This window comes from Mirounga leonina, unplaced genomic scaffold (genome assembly GCF_011800145.1).
Source record: "Mirounga leonina isolate KUSES-001 unplaced genomic scaffold, KU_Mleo_1.0 Mir_115, whole genome shotgun sequence".
Taxonomy (NCBI): Eukaryota; Metazoa; Chordata; class Mammalia; order Carnivora; family Phocidae; genus Mirounga; species Mirounga leonina.
Genome location: NW_023270268.1, coordinates 70,607,568 through 70,627,406, shown reverse-complemented (window position 1 = coordinate 70,627,406; position 19,839 = coordinate 70,607,568). Strand labels below are relative to the sequence as shown.

General features: G+C 39.4%; 1 protein-coding gene across 5 annotated transcripts in view; it reads left to right on the top strand.

The window, feature by feature from the left end:
- Positions 1 to 19,839, top strand: part of PEX5L (peroxisomal biogenesis factor 5 like) — a 218,116-nt gene that overhangs the window by 51,173 nt on the left and 147,104 nt on the right. For 4 of the 5 annotated variants that reach the window (XM_034999506.1, XM_034999492.1, XM_034999499.1 and 1 more), the window contains exons 1-2: positions 5,225 to 5,399; positions 6,927 to 6,998. The exons of the other annotated variant lie outside the window; for it this stretch is intronic. In XM_034999506.1, coding sequence (XP_034855397.1) covers positions 5,307 to 5,399; positions 6,927 to 6,998 — 165 coding nt within the window. In that variant the 5' untranslated portion in view covers positions 5,225 to 5,306. Of the gene's footprint in view, positions 1 to 5,224; positions 5,400 to 6,926; positions 6,999 to 19,839 lie in introns of those variants that run through there. 5 annotated transcript variants of the gene reach the window in all.

Sequence of the window (19,839 nt, the reverse complement as noted above, 5' to 3'; positions counted from 1 at the left end):
GTTTATGTCCTAAGCAGAGGGCAACTCTCTGGAGTGCTTATTCCAGGCCTTTGGGAAGAAACGCCTCCTTCTTCCTCATTTCCTGTTTTCTCTTTTCCTTGTTTCTTTGGCTCCCACAGCAGTGGTGTTTTGGCTATGCTGATACTGTGGATCTTTTTTTTTTTTTTTTTTAAGATTTTATATATTCATTTGACAGAGAGAGGCACAGCGAGAGAGGGAACACAAGCAGGGGGAGTGGGAGAGGGAGAAGCAGGCTTCCCGCCGAGCAGGGAGTCCGATGTGGGGCTTGATCCCAGGATCCTGGGATCATGACCTGAGCCGAAGGCAGACACTAACGACTGAGCCACCCAGGCGCCCCACTGTGGATCTTTAAAAAGAAAAAAAAAAGGGGACATGGGACCCACATGATGTCAACGAACTGAGAAGCTTAATATTATAAAGGCGAGCCAAGAGGAAAGAGGCATATTAAGTGCAATAAACAAAACATTCACTTCTCCGTACTACCACGCTTGCCACAAGGGACAGAAGCAATAACTGTAGTAGCATGAATCTCCACATTTTTTTAAAAACAAGTTTTTATTCCTCCAGAAACATAATAAAGGAAGGGTAAAGCCCTGACCCAGTCGTTTTTCTGCAAAGGAGACTTATATGAGTCTTTTCTATGGCAATTTTATGGATCTCTCAAGCAATCACACTTCGTTTATTTTCTTTTTTATTATGAAAGAAATTCATTCTTATTTCAAAGAGTACTCCCAAGTTTAAAGAGAACACATAGATCATGCATAATTCCATTTCCCAGAGAAAAGGACTTTTAATATTGGGTACGTATCCTTACAGATTTTTCTTCTAAAAACATATGTCATATAATTGTAAATTTTCAAAGAAAAGCATGCAGTTTTTCTCCAAAAGTCCTTTGTTCTCACTTTCTTGCCTAATGAATTCTACCCCCTCATTCTTTGACATCTCCAGTTTCGCTTTCTTCACTAGTTGCCTCTTGAACTATAAACGTACTCAAGACCTTTACACAAGGGAGGCGGGAAACTACAATTTTCCCAGTATTCTTCCCCTCTGTTTTTTCTCATCCCACTCTCACCTCCCTCCCACCTGTGGGAGAACGCTTAGCAGGAGATCTACCATCTTAATACTTATTTTTCCCTCTTTCTCTTTTCATTCAAGCTTTTGTAAGGGAAAAGAAGTCCTTTCTCAGTATCTTTACTCCCTTATGACCAGTGTAGTCACGAAGTTACTCTAATTTTGGTTCCAGGAAGTCTCTTCCTAAGGTCCTTGATGGCTGCCAGCATGCCCAACACAGTGGAAGTTTGCAGGGTGCCTCCTTACTTAACCTTTCATCAGCACTTGACACTGTCTAGAGCTCTTTTTTTCTTTGACTGCGTCCTCCTGGTTCTCCTCTTACACGTACGACCACTCCTCTTCAGCCTCCTTCACTGGGTTCTTTTCTTTGGCCCATTCTTTAAAAGTAACAATTCTCCAGGATGCTGGCCTTAGTCCTTATCTCTTTTGTTTTCTTTTTTAATGAGCTCATCCACTCCTGCAATTTTAGTTATCCCCAGAAATCTATATGTCCTGCCCTTCTCTCTCTTCTGAGATACAGACCTATATAATCGAATGACCAGCTGGATCTTTCCACACAGATGAACTTTCCAAAGACACCACAAACTCAGCACATTATCTTTTCAGCACATCATCTCTTTTCCCAATTCCCCTCCCTCTCATCAAGACCCTATTCAGTTGGTGGCAACACCATTTAATAGCTGTAGTAGTGTAAATAACAGCAGAGGGCTTTTTAAAATAATGCATACTTGATGACTGAAAGATGTAATATTTACATTCATCTTGACATCTGTAGTCAATCACAAATTACTTCGGGGGCTAATTCATACTATTACCTCTAAAAACGGACTGCTAGAGAATCTGATAACTAGAAGTCCATTGGTGACTGTGAATACAATTAGAGTAACTTGCAAACTGATTGTAATTGCCTTAAAAGTGAAGAAAAGGAAGGAGCTGTTGCTAGTGAGCATGGACCACTCTTTCAAGTTTGACAGTGAAGAGATAAGAGAAATTAAATGAATGTCTTTAGGGGAAAGGAGATGTGAGGAAGTCATCTTTTAGAACAAGGAAAAATAAGCAATTTTGCAGGCTGGGGGAAGAAGGTGGTGGAGAAGACAGGGTGGAAGATAGGGAAGATAAGAAGATAGAAATTGAATACTGACAACCACGGAAAAAAGAGTTGGGAAGTCTTTGTTTCTTTTGTCTCTGTTATATATATATTCTTTGTGTAATATTTGTTTTACTAAATTAAGGTCTACTATTTATCATTAAATAAATAATAGTAAAAATATTTTTAAAGTATTTATATGTAATTTTTTTGGGTTTTATTTAAATTCCAGTTAGTTAACATACAGTGTAATAATATTAGTTTCAGGTGTACAATTTAGTGATTCAGCACTCCCATACAGCATCTGGTGCTCATGACAAGTGCACTCCTTAATCCCATCACCTATTAACCCGTCCCCTACCCCCTTCCCCTCTGGTAACCATCAGTTTGTTCTCTATAGTTAAGAGTCTGTTTCTTGGTTTGTCTCTCTCTCTTTTTCTTCCCCATGTTCATTTGTTTTGTTTCTTAAATTCCACATGTGAGTGAAATCGCATGGTATTTGTCTTTCTCTGACTTATTTCACTCGGCAAAATATTCTCTAGCTCCATCCACATCATTGCAAATGGCAAGATTTCATTCCTTTTTATGACTGAATAATATTCCATTGTGTATATATATACCACATCTTCTCTATCCATTCAACAGCTGATGGACATTTGGGCTGTCCAAAATTTAGCTATTGTTGATAATGCTGCTATAAACCTCAGGGTGTATATAGCACTTCGAATCAGTATTTTTGTATCCTTTGGGTAAATACCTAGTAGTGCAATTGCTGGATCATAGGGTAGTTCTATTTTTAACTTTCTGAGGAACCTCCATACTATTTTCCACAGTGGCTGCACCAGTTTGCATTTTTATACATAATCTTTAACCTCTACATTTATTTACATTATTATTCTGTAGTTAGGCAAAAATTGCAACTGAGGCTATTTTGTGCAATTAACTAAATAATGTGTTTCTTTTCCTTTTCAAAATTTCCTTCATATTTTCCATTCCTAATAAGTATGAAGAATCTGTTTAATTTGACCTATATACAACTAGTGTCTCTCAATTCAAACTCTTACTTTTTTTTTTTTTTTAAAGATTTTATTTATTTATTTGAGACAGAGAGAATGAGAGACAGAGAGCATGAGAGGGAAGAGGGTCAGAGGGAGAAGCAGACTCCCCGCCGAGCAGGGAGCCCGATGCGGGACTCGATCCCGGGACTTCAGGATCATGACCTGAGCCGAAGGCAGTTGCTTAACCAACTGAGCCACCCAGGCGCCCTCAAACTCTTACTTTTTAATAAACTCCTATTCTAAAATGAACATGGGGGCTTCATTTTTCAGGTCCTTATCTCATCAGATTGTTTTGTCTTGTTTTGTTTTCTGTTATTTTGTTTTGTTGTTACTTACTCACAAAATTTTCTTATATAATGCATTCCAAATCTATGGCAATGTATTGTTTTCCTATACAATGTCTAATTCTTATGGTTTGTTTAATTCAAGTGAGTAAACCCACCTCACTGTTCTACTTTTGTGGAGGAGGGAATGAAGGGGTGAAGTGGAAGGTAAATAAGGCTGAGGAAAGATGGTGGAATGTCTGCAGAGAGGAAAGGTTACCAGTTAGACTCAATATTCTTAAGAAAACTATAGGTCTGAATCAGTGGTATTAAAAAAAAAGTTGTATCAGCACTAACAAAGAACTAGAGAGGTCTCCTTGCAGTTACTCAGAAAGGATTCAGAAAGCTGTGGGGAAGATGGAAGATGCTGTATTTGAGGTTTGGCATTGGACACTTCTGAGCTGAAAGCTTCTTATAAGGAGTGAGGTATTCTCGGCAAAGAACTGTTTTCTTTCTCTCTTTCCTCGCTTCTCCCACTTCCAAGTGCTCACCATTTTAGCTCCACTGCATCAATGCTCTTCTCAGCGGCACACAGGTGAGCAGTGCGCAGAATCGACTATCAGCAGGCAGCATGCTAAGGCTGAGGTGGGGAGGGCCTGACCTTACGGCCTCAGTTGAAATCCTCGGCTCCACTGTCGGCCAGGGGAGGTGGGAGGGGCACAGGAAGTGACTACCCTCTCGCTTCTCCTCCCACAGAAGCCCTGCCTCCTTCACGCTTGGACAGTGGAGAGGTTAGCTTTCTCTCTCCTTCTAGTTCAGTCCTTTGGCTAATGGGAAAGACCACGCAGGAACCATGGAGTTGCTTTCTGTGCTTGACAAAAGTGCATAGATAGAAGACAGGGATTCCTGGCTGGGAGGAGGGAGGAGAGCTGAAGATCTCTGCCTGGGCTGGCTGAGCTAAGCAGTCAAAGTGGGAAGCTGAGTGCTTGAAAGAGGATTGTGCTCGCACTAGAAATAAGCAGTAAGTGAGCGAATAACCATTATGGCTTAGAAAAGGATTAATCCCCCAGGGGTTATGGGGTGAACTAGAAAATATTGCTTAACTCTAGAGTAAAACTATATGGCTTCTGACTCTGTACAGTTGTGTGCTGTTTGGAGACTGGGGCTTAAATACAAAATCAGAGCTCTAAATGCCTCCTCCCACTCTTGGAAAATGCCAACTTCTACTTAGAGTAGTTGTGGTTATAATCTCCTTCCCTGACCTAGCCTCTTCCCAGGAAAACATACTCCTAAATCAGATAAGGAGTTGGGATTAAATTGGAAAGGTGGAATTTGGTAGTGGTAGAACTGCAGTCTTGAGTTATGTTTGGTGAATGCAGACATTGTTATATCAGTTAGCAGTGATTTTTCATCACTTAGAAAGAAATTCTGGGGTGGTGCATTAAAAAGGGAAAATTGAGAGCTTTTATGGCAAAGAGGCTGAATAGTTCATATCCGTAGGATGAAATATAAAAATGTATGTAATTAATAATAGATGGGGTGTTTTCAACAGCATTAAACTAGAACAGTAGTCAGGGAACCTAGAAGTGCTAGGATAAAAATAAGTTAGAAAGGAAGAAATTTTACTTCCAATGGTTTTTTATGCTAGCCAAAAATCTCACAATGTTTACAAAGTCAAGACAATGATTCAGGGATACCTCGGTTATTGTCATACATTATAAATACTGTTGCTGGGCAAGATCTGTGGTTCTTTGGTCAGCAAGTTCTGGCAATGAAACCACTGCCACTGGTGCAAAGAATTCTGGGATGTCTGACAGTGAAATGGATGGAAGGACCCACATTCCATCTCTACTTAATGTCCTTTTGTCCAGAAATCGGGTCATGCAAATGAGCTACTTGGTACGTATACAGATCAATATTTGGAAAGGCATTTCTAAATGTTTTGCATTAGAGGGTCTCTGGACAGTATCTTATGGCAACCCGTAGTAGACTAAGAGGATACAAAAACAAAGTGATAGGAAGGAAGTCAACTTGATTGAAACCAACCCTGTTCTTTTTGTTTTCCATCAATCCTGAAATGGAACCTCAAATGAGGAGAAAAATAATAATAGAGAGAAATACTGCGGACGTCTGTTCTGTTCTAAGTGGCTAAATTCATTAATATATGAATTAGAATTCAGATTTTATTTATGCATCCTAATACTTGAAGATTCAGAAATCTCTTTATTACAGGAAAAAAAATAAAAAAAATAGGAGGTATGTTTATTGGGGAGGAAGGGGAAAAAATAGACAAGAATTGTGTCCCTCAGGGTAAAGAAGACTTACATCAAGTTCACTGAAGGATATAGTTCTTCCCTCAATGAGATGGGTATCCTAATATGGCATAATGGATGCAAACAAATATTTCTTAGTCCCCTTAATTCTCGTTGATGTAGTTAATACCTAAAGCAAGGGTTGTGTTTGTTTTTTGTTTTTTTTTTTTTTTTTAATAATAATAACCTTGGACTACAGCTAAGTATGTAGTGGATTTTATTTTCCTTTTCTTGCTGGTCCTCTACAGAGGTACTATGATTTCTGAAATTATGAAGAAGGAATCTGTCATTTCTGTCATTCCTATCAGCCAGCACATTGGGAGAAAGAAAAAAAAAAAAGACTCAGAAGTATTATCTTTCTCCTGTAGCACAACAGTGAAATGGTTAAAATGATCTATGACCTTTTCTAACTTTACAATTTTTGCTATGAGGAAGGTAGATGGGGATAGGTCATGGGGCGGGGGTGGGGGGTGGAGACAAAATGTCAGTAGAGTGCATTTTTTTAAAATGGTCTGTATTCTTCCAACTTTTCAAACTACCTAATTTTGAAAATTATTTTACTCATCTTTTAAAAATGATTTGAGTTGTTTTTTCCAGTGTTAGTTTTCATCGGATTTATAAGCAAATGTAGAAAATCTGAAGATTCATTATCTGAGTTGTATAATGCTTGTCTTATTCTTTAAAATATAAAATGGATTAAAATAAACATTTAATAGTTGAAGTCTTAAGTATACTATAATTACTAAATGCAGTTTCAGTCTTGAAGAAAAATGGGCTGGGACTCTTAAGGGAATTGTCTATCTCTCTCAAAGTATTAAAGAATCTGTTTTGAAACTACAAAATTGAAAAAAAGCATAACAATATTCAGAAAAGGATTAAAGGTATAATTTGGATAGGAGAGGCTAAGCAGAAATACTTGATGAGTTCATTATAAGCCCATAATTTAACAACAAAAATTTTGCTGTTGTCCGTGAGAGACTGACATAGAGAATGATGTATTATGACTAGTGAACAAGGCTAAGTAAAGACTTTAATCTTTAAAAAGTATTAAGTGGGAGTTAACCTTATTAATGGAAAGAAACTAAATGATCATTTAAAATTATTCTTTCACAAGAAAAGTAAAGAAAAAGGATATGGAAAACTAAGCAGTGATGAAGACCTCGAAATAATTGTTGATCACAAGCAGGTAAGTGAACCCTTCCATACATTTTCTACTGTCGCACTGTAGACCTTTTTTTTTTTTAAGATTTTATTTATTTATTTGACAGAGAGAGACATAGCCAGAGCAGCAACACAAGCAAGGGGAGTGGGAGAGGGGGAAGCAGGCTTCCCGCAGAGCAGGGAGCCCGATGTGGGACTCGATCCCAGGACCCTGGGATCATGACCTGAACCGAAGGGAGACGCTTAATGACTGAGCCACCCAGGCGCCCACACTGTAGACCTTTGACAGCTGAAGCCCTTTGAGTGTTCAGCCGTGCCCTGGTGGCTGCATTATTAGCCTGTCCAGCGGAGGCCTGCATAACGAGATAGATTTTGAGAGTCACTAAGCCTCCCTATATGATCCCTCAGACCCACTGACTTCTGCATGCTGTCAACATGCATGTTCTGTATGTAAGAACGATGAAAAATAAAGCAGAACAAGATCAGAGAACTTTTGGAAAACTACATTCCCCAGTGAAAAATGAATCAATACAGTGATAATTTGGTTAGAAAAAAATTTAAATTAGAATCAAAAAGTAAGTTATTTTGAAAATGAGAAAGCTACCGTTAGTGTTAAACAATGAGTATGCTTTAAGGGGAGGTGGGTAAAAGACTAAAAAAACTGAGAAGCTAAAAACATATATATTGCCCAATTTACTTTATCAGAATATCTGCAATAAATTTAAAGACTATTTTAAAAATATAAAAAGAAGAAGCTACTTAATACTCTTTAATACTGCCTGTAATTTGAGAAACAGCTAGCTTGGATTTTATATGGGCCCATAAGGTGAAATGAAAACTGCTTAATAGACCATAAACAATGATATCAGGTAATGGAAGGTATCCAACTAATGCCACTGAATTGGCATTGGCCCTCAATGTCTTTGTTAATTATCAAGGAGACAAGATAACTGCACACCTATTTAAGGTGTAAGTGGCACCGATTCTGAGGGTGATGTAAGCTCAGGTAGAGACTGAGAAATAATTCAAAGGAGTCTGCGTCGATGAAGAGGTTAGAAAGAAAGCAGTCAGCAAGTTGCAGAAAGGCAAGTGGAATTTGAACAATCTCGTAATTGTTTTGCATCGTGACGATTGCATTAAAGGAGCCATTGTGTTTATTTCTGAAAAAAAAAGAAAAAAGAAAAATGACCATCAGAAGAGAGCAATCAGAAAAAAGAGGAGTTAGAGACTTGCTTCTTAGGTCTAGAATAACTGAGGGTAACTGAAGTGGTCTTCTGGGGGAGAACTCACCAAACAAAACACCTCCCCAGAGGTAGAAAATAGGTTGTCTTACAGTATCCACTCAAACTGCCTTTGAATTCTTTTTACTTGCCTTATCTTCACTCTCCTGCTCCTGAGTAAATTGGGGGGCGGGGGGCAGAGGTTGGCGAGGAATTTGGCCCTGTATTTCTGCTTAACGCCAAATTGTCAGTTTGGTTAATGAGATCAGTGGAGCTAGAGCTCAAGTGCTCTGCTGGGCTCTTAGCTATCATTTTAACTATGCCAGATTAATTACTTGGGGCACAAATCTCCATCTCCCACAGATCCTATCCCTAGACTGGCATTCTCAATCAAGGACGGGACCCACCCAGTGAATGAACTAGTAAAATACAATTGAGTATATTATGAGAACACACATACCTATCCATTTCTCTATTAAAAGGAAAAGTAAGTTATTTTTTTTTATTTCTTCCTTAATCATGTAGAAGTTAAACGTTTATTCTTTTTTGCACTTTCTTAGTATCATCCTACCCTCAAAGGCTGCTTGCTTTTTTTTTTTTTTTTTTTTGCCTAAAGCTTTTTTTGTTTGTTTTAACTAAGTTTTGGGATAGAGAAAACCATAAAAGTATACGTTGAGATCTTTGGAATGGAAAGCCCAAGGGAGTCATTGTTCTTTTTCTCTCATGGTAGCTTGCACAACATTTATGTTGTTGTCCCCAAACACATTTTATTAACTGCTAAGAGAACCAACTTTCCTTCTGTTTCAGAAAGTAATGCTTTTCTTACCTGGATCAAAGGAGGGAGGATTTGACTTGCCCAGTCATTGTTTGCCTCTGTAGTTAATCATGTTTCCCCCAGTGTCACTGCACCAGTTGGCAGTGACCGAGCTTTGCTGAGTCATTCATGTCAAAACACATTTTAAAAGACGAGTCATTATGAATATGAGTTGGCTTTCGCATTTGCTGTTGGCAGTAAGACTAGTCCTTCCTTTTGGGGAAGGTTTACCTGCTGATGATGTGATCAAATCCTAGGTTGAAACAATGACAGTGTTGATACCTCGAAGTAAAATATTTAGGATAAGACTCTAATTAGTCTTGATAATACTACAAAAAATTCTTTGTACGCTTAAGAGAGCGTCATTAAAAGTGTGTATGTGTTTATGTGTGTAAAACACATTCGTTTACTATTGCTTCATTTCATAGATATTATATATTTGGGGAGGAATCTTTATGTTCAGTTTATTCTTTCCGTATCTTTTTAGAAACATGGTAGATATTTGTTAGTCAATCTTCATATAATTGCAAATAGCTTTTTCAGTAAGTGCTGCCAAAAGAAAATCTAGAGAAGATAAATAAAATAGTTGGAGTGCTGTGCTGGGCAGAAGTCTACTAATCTCATTAAATCTGTCATTCAGAAACTGTCGTTCTACAAATGCTGTGCAAGCTATATGCTGTTTTATCAGTCGTGTGACTTGCAAGACTTGTACTCCCACAGAAAGCTCACAGTTTTGCTTATATAAGCAAACTAATAACAGAAGCAGCACAGAGTATGTGGATTTTGTTCTCCCTGGCCGCTCCATTCAAGGGGGTTAAAGGTGATTTCTATGTTATTTCTACCTGAGAAAAAGTGATTTTGGAAATGTGTAAGGTTTTATTCTTCAAAGGCAATATTGTGCTTCTCTCTTTGTCAAATGTTATTTGCAAAATTTATTTGAAATTCATATGAAAATGTTCACAGAATTCTCTAGACAGAATTCACCTGTCCTAAAGTAACAGGTGCCAGGTATAATCACACATATACACACCCATATATAGTCATTTAAATATAGATGTATGACATTGGCATTGGAGTCCATATTTTCCACCAGAAATCCCTAGAGTTTTCAAACTTCAAGCATAGGAAAGCTATCAAAGGAAGCATATTAGATTAAAATCTTAATGCCTCTAAACCCCAGATGTTTGACACAAATATATATATATTTCATTATTTATAGAATATGTTATATAATTATACAATTATTACATATAATTATAACAAATGTATATAATTAATAAATTGTGTGTTTGGCTTTCCAGAACAAATATTAAAAGAGAAATTTTAAATATATATTTCAGATCATTTTTATTATTCATTAAAATGTTCTTTCCTGATTGGAGGGAGGGGTGGATATTGTTTAGGAATAGATTTCATGTACAAATGAATTTCCTTTTGAAGTTACTGAGATTTTAAGGATGGGAGTCAGGGAGTAGATGGTCAAGTACCTTGAGTAAGGGATTAAAAATATTTTCTACTTTAAATAATAAATTCATTCTATTTTAAATTACTATTTTTAATTAGAATAGAGTCAACTTAGTATCAAGTTATGATATGCTGGACCAAGATGACCTTTCTTCTAAAATGTTTTCAAATTCCAAGTTAGCTTAACGGATGTATGTTAACAAAGGGTAACACAAAATTATGGAATATTATAATTAGATCAAGGATACACTCACAGGTTCAAACATTTCAAAAGTGGTTTTAACAGTATGTCATGAATCCAGTTGGTTATAGGACGCAGAGTTGCAGCTGCATATCCTTCAGTGCAGTAAGGTGGGGAAATGTCAAATGTCAGCCAGTTACAAGGGGAACAAGTGTACAGAGATCAGAGCAGTGGTTCTCAAATCCTAGCAGCCTCAGAATCCCCTGGAGGGCTTGTTAGAACATAGGTTAAGGGCGGGGGGGCCACCCCCAGAATTTCTGATTCTATAGGTCAGGGGTAGGGCCCGAGAATTTGCATTTCTAAGTCCTTAGCTCCCACTGCTGGTCCGAGGTCACATTTTGAGAACCACTGGGTTAAAGGAAACAATTATTGTAGTTCTGAAGGGAAAAAAATATACCTGACTTGTGATAAATTCGACATTCTTCAACTAAGCATTACCTGGAAATCTAAAAACTGGAATTCATAGACATCCAACAAAATGTTTGAAAACAAGAAAACCACAGCCATTTATACCCAGTGGTGCCTTTTAAGATCCAGATTTGTAGTTTGACTAAATTCTACTCAGTGCCCTTGTGATCTTGAATCAGTCTGAGGTATTTCTTTTTGTAAAATAATATTCTGCTCTTACCATCTCCTAGAGTTTTTCCTGAGAGGATAAAATCTGTAAAAGTACTTTATAAACTGTAAATCATTATGCCATTTTTAATTAGCGAGTCCTAACCACTGTATTGGTCTGTTATGCCCACCATATGAACTATCATAGACTGGATGGCTTAAACAACAGACATTTCTCATAGTTCTGGAGGCTGGGAGGTCCAAGATCAAGGTGCTGGTATGGCCGGTTTCTGATGAAAGCTCTCTTCTGGGCTTGTAGATGGCCAGCTTCTCACTGTGTTCTCATATGCAAGGAGAAAGAGCTCTGGAGTCACTTCCTCTTATTAGGGCTCTACCCTTACTGACTCATTTAACCTTTACCACCTTCTTGCAGGCCCTATCTCCAAATACAGTCACACTGGGGGTTAAGGCTTCAACATATGAATTTGTGGGGAAGGGACACAAACATTCAGTCCCTACTACCCCACAATCACAATTTAGCAAAGAGGAATATTGAGGTCTAGAAAGGTGAATCGAGTTGCCCTGAGTCCTGGTTAGGTACAGAGAGAGCCCTGGAAGCCAGCCTTCCCTCCTGACATTCGGTCCAGTGCTCCTTCTATGATTCCACATAGCTCCCTACAGTTGCCCATTAGTGGTCATCCCATAGGTGGGTCTTCAGCTGTTTTGCTCCAGTGTTCTAATTATATAAAATAATCATATACTGGAAGTATCCTAATTGGCCGCTATGTATTTATTGAACCCCCACAGGGATAACCTTTTCCATAAACACTCCTTAACTGTTTACTTCCCTCTTGGCCCCTGTGGCTCTGTTAGGAGAGGAATGGCTTCAAAGTAAATGTATACAGAATTAGAGCTAAAAGGTTGTTAACATCCAGTTCCTCTTCCCTTCCCTACAAAGCCTCCTCAGGGAGGAGGCATGAAAAGCACCAAGGAGAGAAACAACACATGCCTTTCTTAAGCCCAGCACCTTTCTGAGAGTGTCCTTTTAAATTCATAGAAGGCTGAACAGAAAGCAATGGAAACTAGAATTTCTGTGATTTTTCTCTAAAGGAAAAGAAGAAACCAAGTATAGCCACCCCCTTGTGTTTTCAATAACACAGAGGCATTTGAGTGGGATAGCAATTCTATCCTAGTGGCCATTGTGGGAATGAATCCTAAAGAGGAAGATACGGGCCGTCATGAAATGAAAATGGAAGAATGAGAAAAACAGATGAGCGGGAAAGGATACTCGACTTCCCTCTGGTATTATCAGATAGTGTGGTCATATCACCATCTAAGCAGACGACATGAGTCTTGGACTCATAAATAGTAAAGGGATGGGGATGTTATGTGTCACTGCTTTGTACTCAGCACCATCTGGCCAGTGCTTTCTTTGCCATATCAATATAGTGACTTAAATTTAAATATAATTCGGATCCTATTTACCTCTGAGGGGATTTATAAAGCGTGAGACCCTGTCTCTTGGTATCATGTATAATACTCTCCTGGAGTATCTTCTTAGTGACAGTATTGGTCAGCAAGAACAGAAACCCCTCTAGAGTTACAGAAGAGAGACCATCTGGTCAGCCTGGAGATTCCGAAGCAGAATACTCCAAGACACTGAAAGGACGAAGCAGTTGCAGTTGCCCTCATTCCTCTCAGAGCAGACATAGGCTTATTAGCGTTTTCCCTGGGCAAGACTGATAGATGAGAAATGATTCAATGAAAATAAGACATACTTACTTGTGATGAGAGAGACCGAAGCCATTCAAATCTGCTGTCTCTCTGAAATCAGCATTGTAGTAAACAAAAGATTCACTACTGTGGTCCAAGCAGTGCTGTCTCAGCTGCAAAGCGATTTATCATCATAAATACTGTACAAGGAAGGGGACAAGTTTTTCCCCTAGGTTGAGTAGAAAAATTACTGCAATAGGGGCATGCTCACCCTGTGTTTTATTGCTAAATATTTCCTAATTTTGTCAAGCAATATAAAAATAGTTCTGAGTTACTGGTAATTTGGCGGGGGTGGAGGAAGCACGACAAGGGGAATATCTTTATCTTTTCCTTGTAAACTCACGATGGTGAGTTTATCTGTGTTTGTTTAACTTCATGCATTTCAATCCAATAGTACCAATTCACCTAAGTCTCACCTCTGACTCTAGGAAAAGCAAAAAGGGTAGACCTACTTGCTTCATTTTGTAGTCTTCGGACACGTTACGGAGAAGTGAAGGTAGAAGGCCAGAAGGTCTAGACAGTCACTCCCTACAGAGTGACCCAGAGACAAGCAAGAGAGACCTGAAGTAGGAGGCCGTCCTCCTCCTTTCTAATCTCCACTCCGCCGCTTATGAAGCAGAAGACACTAGAGTGAGAAATTGAAGTTCTCTGAGTCGCCGTTTCTTCATCTATAAAATGGAATAACACCATCTGGCTCAGATGTCTGTTGTGAGGTTCAAATGGGGACGCCCCCCTGGAGAGCCCTGTCCAGGCCACCTCTGCCTTGTCTCATGTTCTTTCACCAGCAGCTCCTGCTTCCCGAATGTCCAGCCGGTTGTAGCATCGCATTTTCACTTTGCTTCTTCCTGCTGTGTTACTAGTACGAATACTGTACACGCCTTCTGGAAGATGCCGTGCAGGTGCCCTAGGTTGGTGCATTTTCAGCAGTGCTGGCCCCTCTGCCATGGCAAGCATTGGACATTGGATATAACAGAGTCCTTACATGGTGGTAAGAGCAAGGCTTTCACAGACAAGAATCTGAATTAAATCTGAATGAAAACATGTATGGTCACATGATAGTGTTGTTCCCTGGGGAAAATTAGCCTCTCTGAACCTGATATTTCCGCCTATGCAGGACTTTTACTACCTTTTCTTGCCCCGTTTGCTTGCATCTCAGTGAGTAAACAAGTAACCAGCATTGGTGAATAGCAAGCACCAACTTTCATCTTTCCCAGTTTTCTAAACAGTCATGAAAATCACAGGGGTCGGTTAAAAACTATAATCACCAAGAGAGAGACCATGAATTACCACCTCAAGTTCAAGAAATATGTATGCACCACATATCTTTAAAGTATTGATGTGCAGCCTATGTTCATTACATGTGACGTGAGATGAAAAACTGGACTTTCAAGTTGGAAAAATATAGATGTTCGGTTATATTCAAATAGCCCCTTTTTTCTTTCGAATCTAATGGGGAAAAGTGCTGGCAGCATGTTTAGTCAGTGAGAAAATAAATGCGAAATTGAAATGACATGAGCTGACATGCTGAGTGTAAAAATGATGTGATATATGAAAATAACAGCCAGAGATGGTAATATTTAAAAGCAGACTCAGCCGTTTGGAATACAACTTGAAAAGAAACCATTCAGCCTTTCGCTGTGGAAGATTTATATTGTGCTTTTACTGGCTTGTTTCTGGTTTTGTTTTGGGTTTTTGGTGGTGTTTTAAGTAGGTTCGTCTGATCCGTAGGAGAACCATAGACATCAGAGCTGTTAGGAACTTTAGATAATCGAATCCTGTGGCTTTCAGACGGTGCTCTGCGGGACCCATTCTGGACACTGTGAATGGGGGGCTGGGGGGCGACACTGTCTATGATGAGGCGCGCCCCTTAGAGAGCAAGTCAGCCGCTAGGTGTACAGACAGGCTTTGTTCAATGAAAGGGTGCTACTGCTAAGAAATTTAATTATATTGGTCTCTTTCTATCAAAATAAGTTAAATGAGTTTCAGAGTAGGGAGGTAGCTTGACCGTGTCACCAGGTTATTTTATATCATAGGAAATATTAGAAGTCAGGTGTGCAGCCCCCAGTCTTGGGGTCATTCATCTATCCCGATAACTGCATTCCTAAATTAAGCTCCTTATCCTTTCTTCTATGTTCCCTCCTGCTGGTCAGCTAAATATATCAGGCAAGCCAGAAAAATCACTCGAGAGAAGTGTGTATTTCAAGTGCACGGTTTTTAATCCATTAAACTTGTCTGATCTTTGTGAGAGGATGTTTATATGAGATGCTTCCTACTTCATAAAGAGTTTCTCACAACTTTGTGACAACTTCCTAGTATATATCCGTGTACCAGCATTCAAGATTTTAAAAGTGGAATCTGCATCCTAAGACACTCCTAACAAGATTAGCAAAATGTTCCCTCCATGCTGCAGCATTCAATTTCTCCAGCTCCTGTGGGGTCTTCTCCACCTGGATCAGTTTATCATCGCCCTCTCAGCTGGTGGTGCGGATCGTGGACCATGTCCAGGGTGCCACACGTAGCCTTGCAGTCCGTCCACTTTGAGAGGCGCTGCCAGCATCTTGGCCTAGCGAACCCCACAGGTGAACTCACTGATTACTGGGAGGATCAGCAGCTGTTGGCATAAGGGCTTGGAAAACCAGATGTGGGTGGAAATATTTATGCTGAAATGATTTATGTTACATATTCAAAATTTGATAAATAAAGATAACAAAGGAACAAACAGACCAGACCAAAAAAAAAAGTTTTTTTTCTTTTTTTTAATTTAATTTTATTATGTTATGTTAGTCACCATACAGTACATCATTAGTTTTTGATGTAGTGTTCCATGATTCACTGTTTGCGTATAACACCCAGTGCTCCATTCAGTACGTGCCCTCCTTAATACCCATCACCGGGCTCACCCATCCCCACACCCCCTCCCCTCTAGAACCCTCAGTGTGTTTCTCGGAGCCCATAGTCTCTCACGGTTCGTCTCCCCCTCTGATTTCCACCTTTCTTATTTTGATAACTTAAAACAGCAGAGAGAGTTAAGAGCTTAACTTCCTCTTCCTCCTCTTCTGACTTTGGACCCGGGTGCCTGTGCTCTGCCATTGCCACGACCTTGTCATTTCTGTGCTGGTGCTTTTGTTTCTCTCCCATCCAGGCCTTCCGACGGTACCCTGTCTTTTCCTTTCTGCTCAGCCCCACTCTCTGATCCCCGCCTCTGGAATGTGGCTCTTATTCAGACACTGCATATATAAGCTTTGACAGAAATGCAGTTCTTGCAAACCTTTTTTTTTTTTTAATGCTCCACTGCTTCCTTCCCTTTCTCCAAAACAGCTCTGCAATTCTGTCATTTCCATTTTAAGTCATTAATTTTTAACATGGTCTACCCCCAATCACAGTGAGTACCACTTCCTTCCTATCTCGTGATCTAGGAAGAACACAGGCATACACAAATGATCATTCAATACAATTGTTATTTATTCCTCACCATAGTAACTTTTTTTTGGCCAAATGATCTCATTCTTGAAATATATGAATAAGTGACTTATTAAAGAAATGGTGAGAGAATGTACCATCTCGGCTTTGTGTTGGATGTTCTGAATAGAAAAAAAACATTCATTCATCACTTTTTTTCTAACGAAATTATCTCATTTGTATAATTTGTGGATAATTAATGAACTCTTGTTGTAGAAAAACACTAAGCATGGAAGTCATTTTCTTCCAGTCAAAGGTTGTCCAATTATCACTTCCTTAGACTCCAGCTTTTATTTTTAAACTTCAGATGTGCCCCCAAAATTGATGCATTAATTTTAGTGAACTATGGGAATCGTTTCTGAAAAAAAATTACCGAGTGATGGTGCACCAGTTGATGGATTTTTTTAATCAAGTTGTTTAGTACAGAATAAAACAAATTGAAGCTCATGAACAGGCTTACTCTTCAATTTTATGCTAAAGATGGAAAACCTTGGAAACCTTACTTTTATGAAAAAGGAAACAATTTGTTTTTCACTAAAAGAATGAGCAGTCTTATCCTTCCACCCAAACTCTGAGGAACTTGATTTAAAATCATCCCTCTGTGGGTCTATGAACCACAGTAGCCATCCAAGACATGCCCTGTGGACTCCAACGCTGTTTGGCTTCGTGCGGCCCGTAGGTGGTGGGCACCCAAGACTGGAGAGAACCGATGCTTCTCACTGTCTCCCAAGTAATTAATGCAAACTCTTCAGTTGGACTTCCAGGCCATATGCAGTTTGGCCCCTGACTACCCCGTTATTCTCACTCATTGCCACCTCCACTCCACGCCCCATTCATACTGAACAACTTGAAGCATCCCAAGTGTGTAATGTTCTTCCTCCCTTTTTGCCTTTGCCCTGTATATGTGTATATGTATATCATCGGTATCACAGATCTTCTGATATCTCCCACAGGAGTGAACGGGTGTAGATTGGAGGGAAGGAGGCCTCCTTGTGGTTCCAACTGAGGCTTTCCCCTTTGCGAATCCAAATGCTAAGAGAGGAGAGAGAGAAAGCACAGGTTTCTCTTGGCTCCGTAGACGAGGACTTCTTAAGGCCTAAAAATGTGGAGGGCGGGGGCATGAAAGAGGGAAAAAAATGAAAAGCAAAAGTAAAGCCTGTTCCTGAAGAGAAGAGGGAGCAAATGGAGAAACAGAAAAACCTCAGAATCTTTTGTTTATAGAAATTTGATATCTAAACAATTTTGCTATGTATTTTCTGGGGCTTTGTTGTAGGGAAAAATGTTTAATCGTGTTTTGTACATTTATACCTTTTGTTTTTCTAAAAAATTGGGGGCTTGATTCTACCCTCTTCCCAAGGTCCCTTCCCCCCGTGTGATAGGCAGGGGAGCAGAGCAGAACCAGCTCAGGGGATGTTGGCGACATTTAACTTTCAGTATTCATGGAAGACAATTAAACAGGGAATCATATGTTTAAAAATTGGTTCTAAGATAACTATATGAGCAAAATTAAACTGTCTTTTATTCTTCTCTATTATGAGGTAACTTAATAAAATAACTTCTGAGGGAAGATACATGGGATGCTGCTTTAAAATATATACAAATTTCAGTAGAAATAATCTAACCTTTCAGTTCACTCATTTATTTCAACAGAAACTTCCTGGCAGTGTATTTCTAGCTAGGTGTTCGCCAGATGCTGGGACACAGAGATGACATAAACACAGTCATGGCCCTTAAGAAGCCAACAGTGTAGTGCGGACCTTCTGTCAGTAGGCATTGACGGTGCCAGTTCTGAGCTGGTCTGGAACCGAGTACTTCCAGGGAGCATTTGGGACGCTACGATGTGCATTATTTCCCTAGTCACGGTCCTGAAAGAGTTCCAGAGTCTTCCGAGCATTCAGTATATTCCCACGACAGGACTTGGGATTTAGGAACAATGGCCAAAGATGGTTTTTGGAGCCCAGCTACTCAAAGAGAGGGTCACGGATAAGCAGCATCAGCATCACGTGGAGCTTGTTAACAGTTTATACTCTGAGTCCCAGACTGAATCAGCGTTTCTGAGAATGGAACCCAGAAATCTGTTTTAACAAGCTTTCCAGGGGATTTCTATGCACACTGTAGTTGGAGAAGCACTGTTTTAGATTATTCGAATTGTGGGGTCAAGAAAGGATCAGTTATGATTTTAGTAGAGACATTAAACTTTCATATCCTAGCCCTACAAAAGAAAGGGAGTTAAGACAGGTATCTTAAGTCCTTTATCTGAATGTCCCTAACATTTCAAATATTCCCTCCTAGCCTCATTTATTAAAGTGAACCTACACAGTAATCAATCCTGTGACCCTGGTTGTTACAAAAAGGAAGTGTAAATGATGGAGACCAAGAGGTACATCTTAGTAACCTGATCTTTGTCTAATCTTAGACGATTTTTATTAAAAGATTAATAATAAACACGTAGCATTTACTATATACTACACCCTGTTGCAAGCACTTTATATACATATTAACTCATTTAATCCTCCCAACAACTCCATGATGTAGGTACTGTTATCCCCATTTCAGAATGCACACTAAGGCATAGAGAGTTCTACCCAGGTCTGCTTCATGGCGCAACCTCAAGGAGCTAGGCCGTGTGCCGCAGTACGTGCAGCCCTGGGTCCGAGGAGTTCACAGTTAGCTTATCTTTCCATCATGCTTTCCTGACTATTTAGGGAGACATTAGCTAGATAGATTAGTAACAATACTATCTTGTCCATGCTTGGAAAAATAATGTAACATGGTAGAATCTGAGAAAGCCTTTCTATTTGTAAAGGAAAGATGTATGTGTTAAAGAAAAGCATAAATAATTTAAGATGGGTACATTGGAAAAGAAATATTCTCCCTTCAAAAAAAAGCATTCTTGAGCATATATATATATATGTATGTGTATGACTGAGAGATAGAGAATGTGTGAATACATAGCCATAAACACACATACCCGAAAGCAAACCTATGAAAAGGGGCAGTTGCCCAGTCCTAGTAGAAATGCCCACCTCTGGGGCAAATGGGCCACTGCACTGTGCTGAATGACGCAGCCAGGGGACCAGCCAGTCTTGTAAAGGAACCAGTAAAAGGCACATACTGCATTTGGGTTGCTACATGTGTTTCAAGTCCTTGTATCTGAAGTGCTTCTCATGATCAGTTAAATGCTTATTTTGTGTCTAGACTTACCTCCGTGCTCACCACATTTGAAAAATTCCATGCTCGGAACAAAACCAGAAAGTTCACCACTTTAGCGTTTGTTGAATAACTTTCTGTTAAGGGAGTAGATTGCCATGCTCTGAAAATGTCACCCGGACAGCTGCCC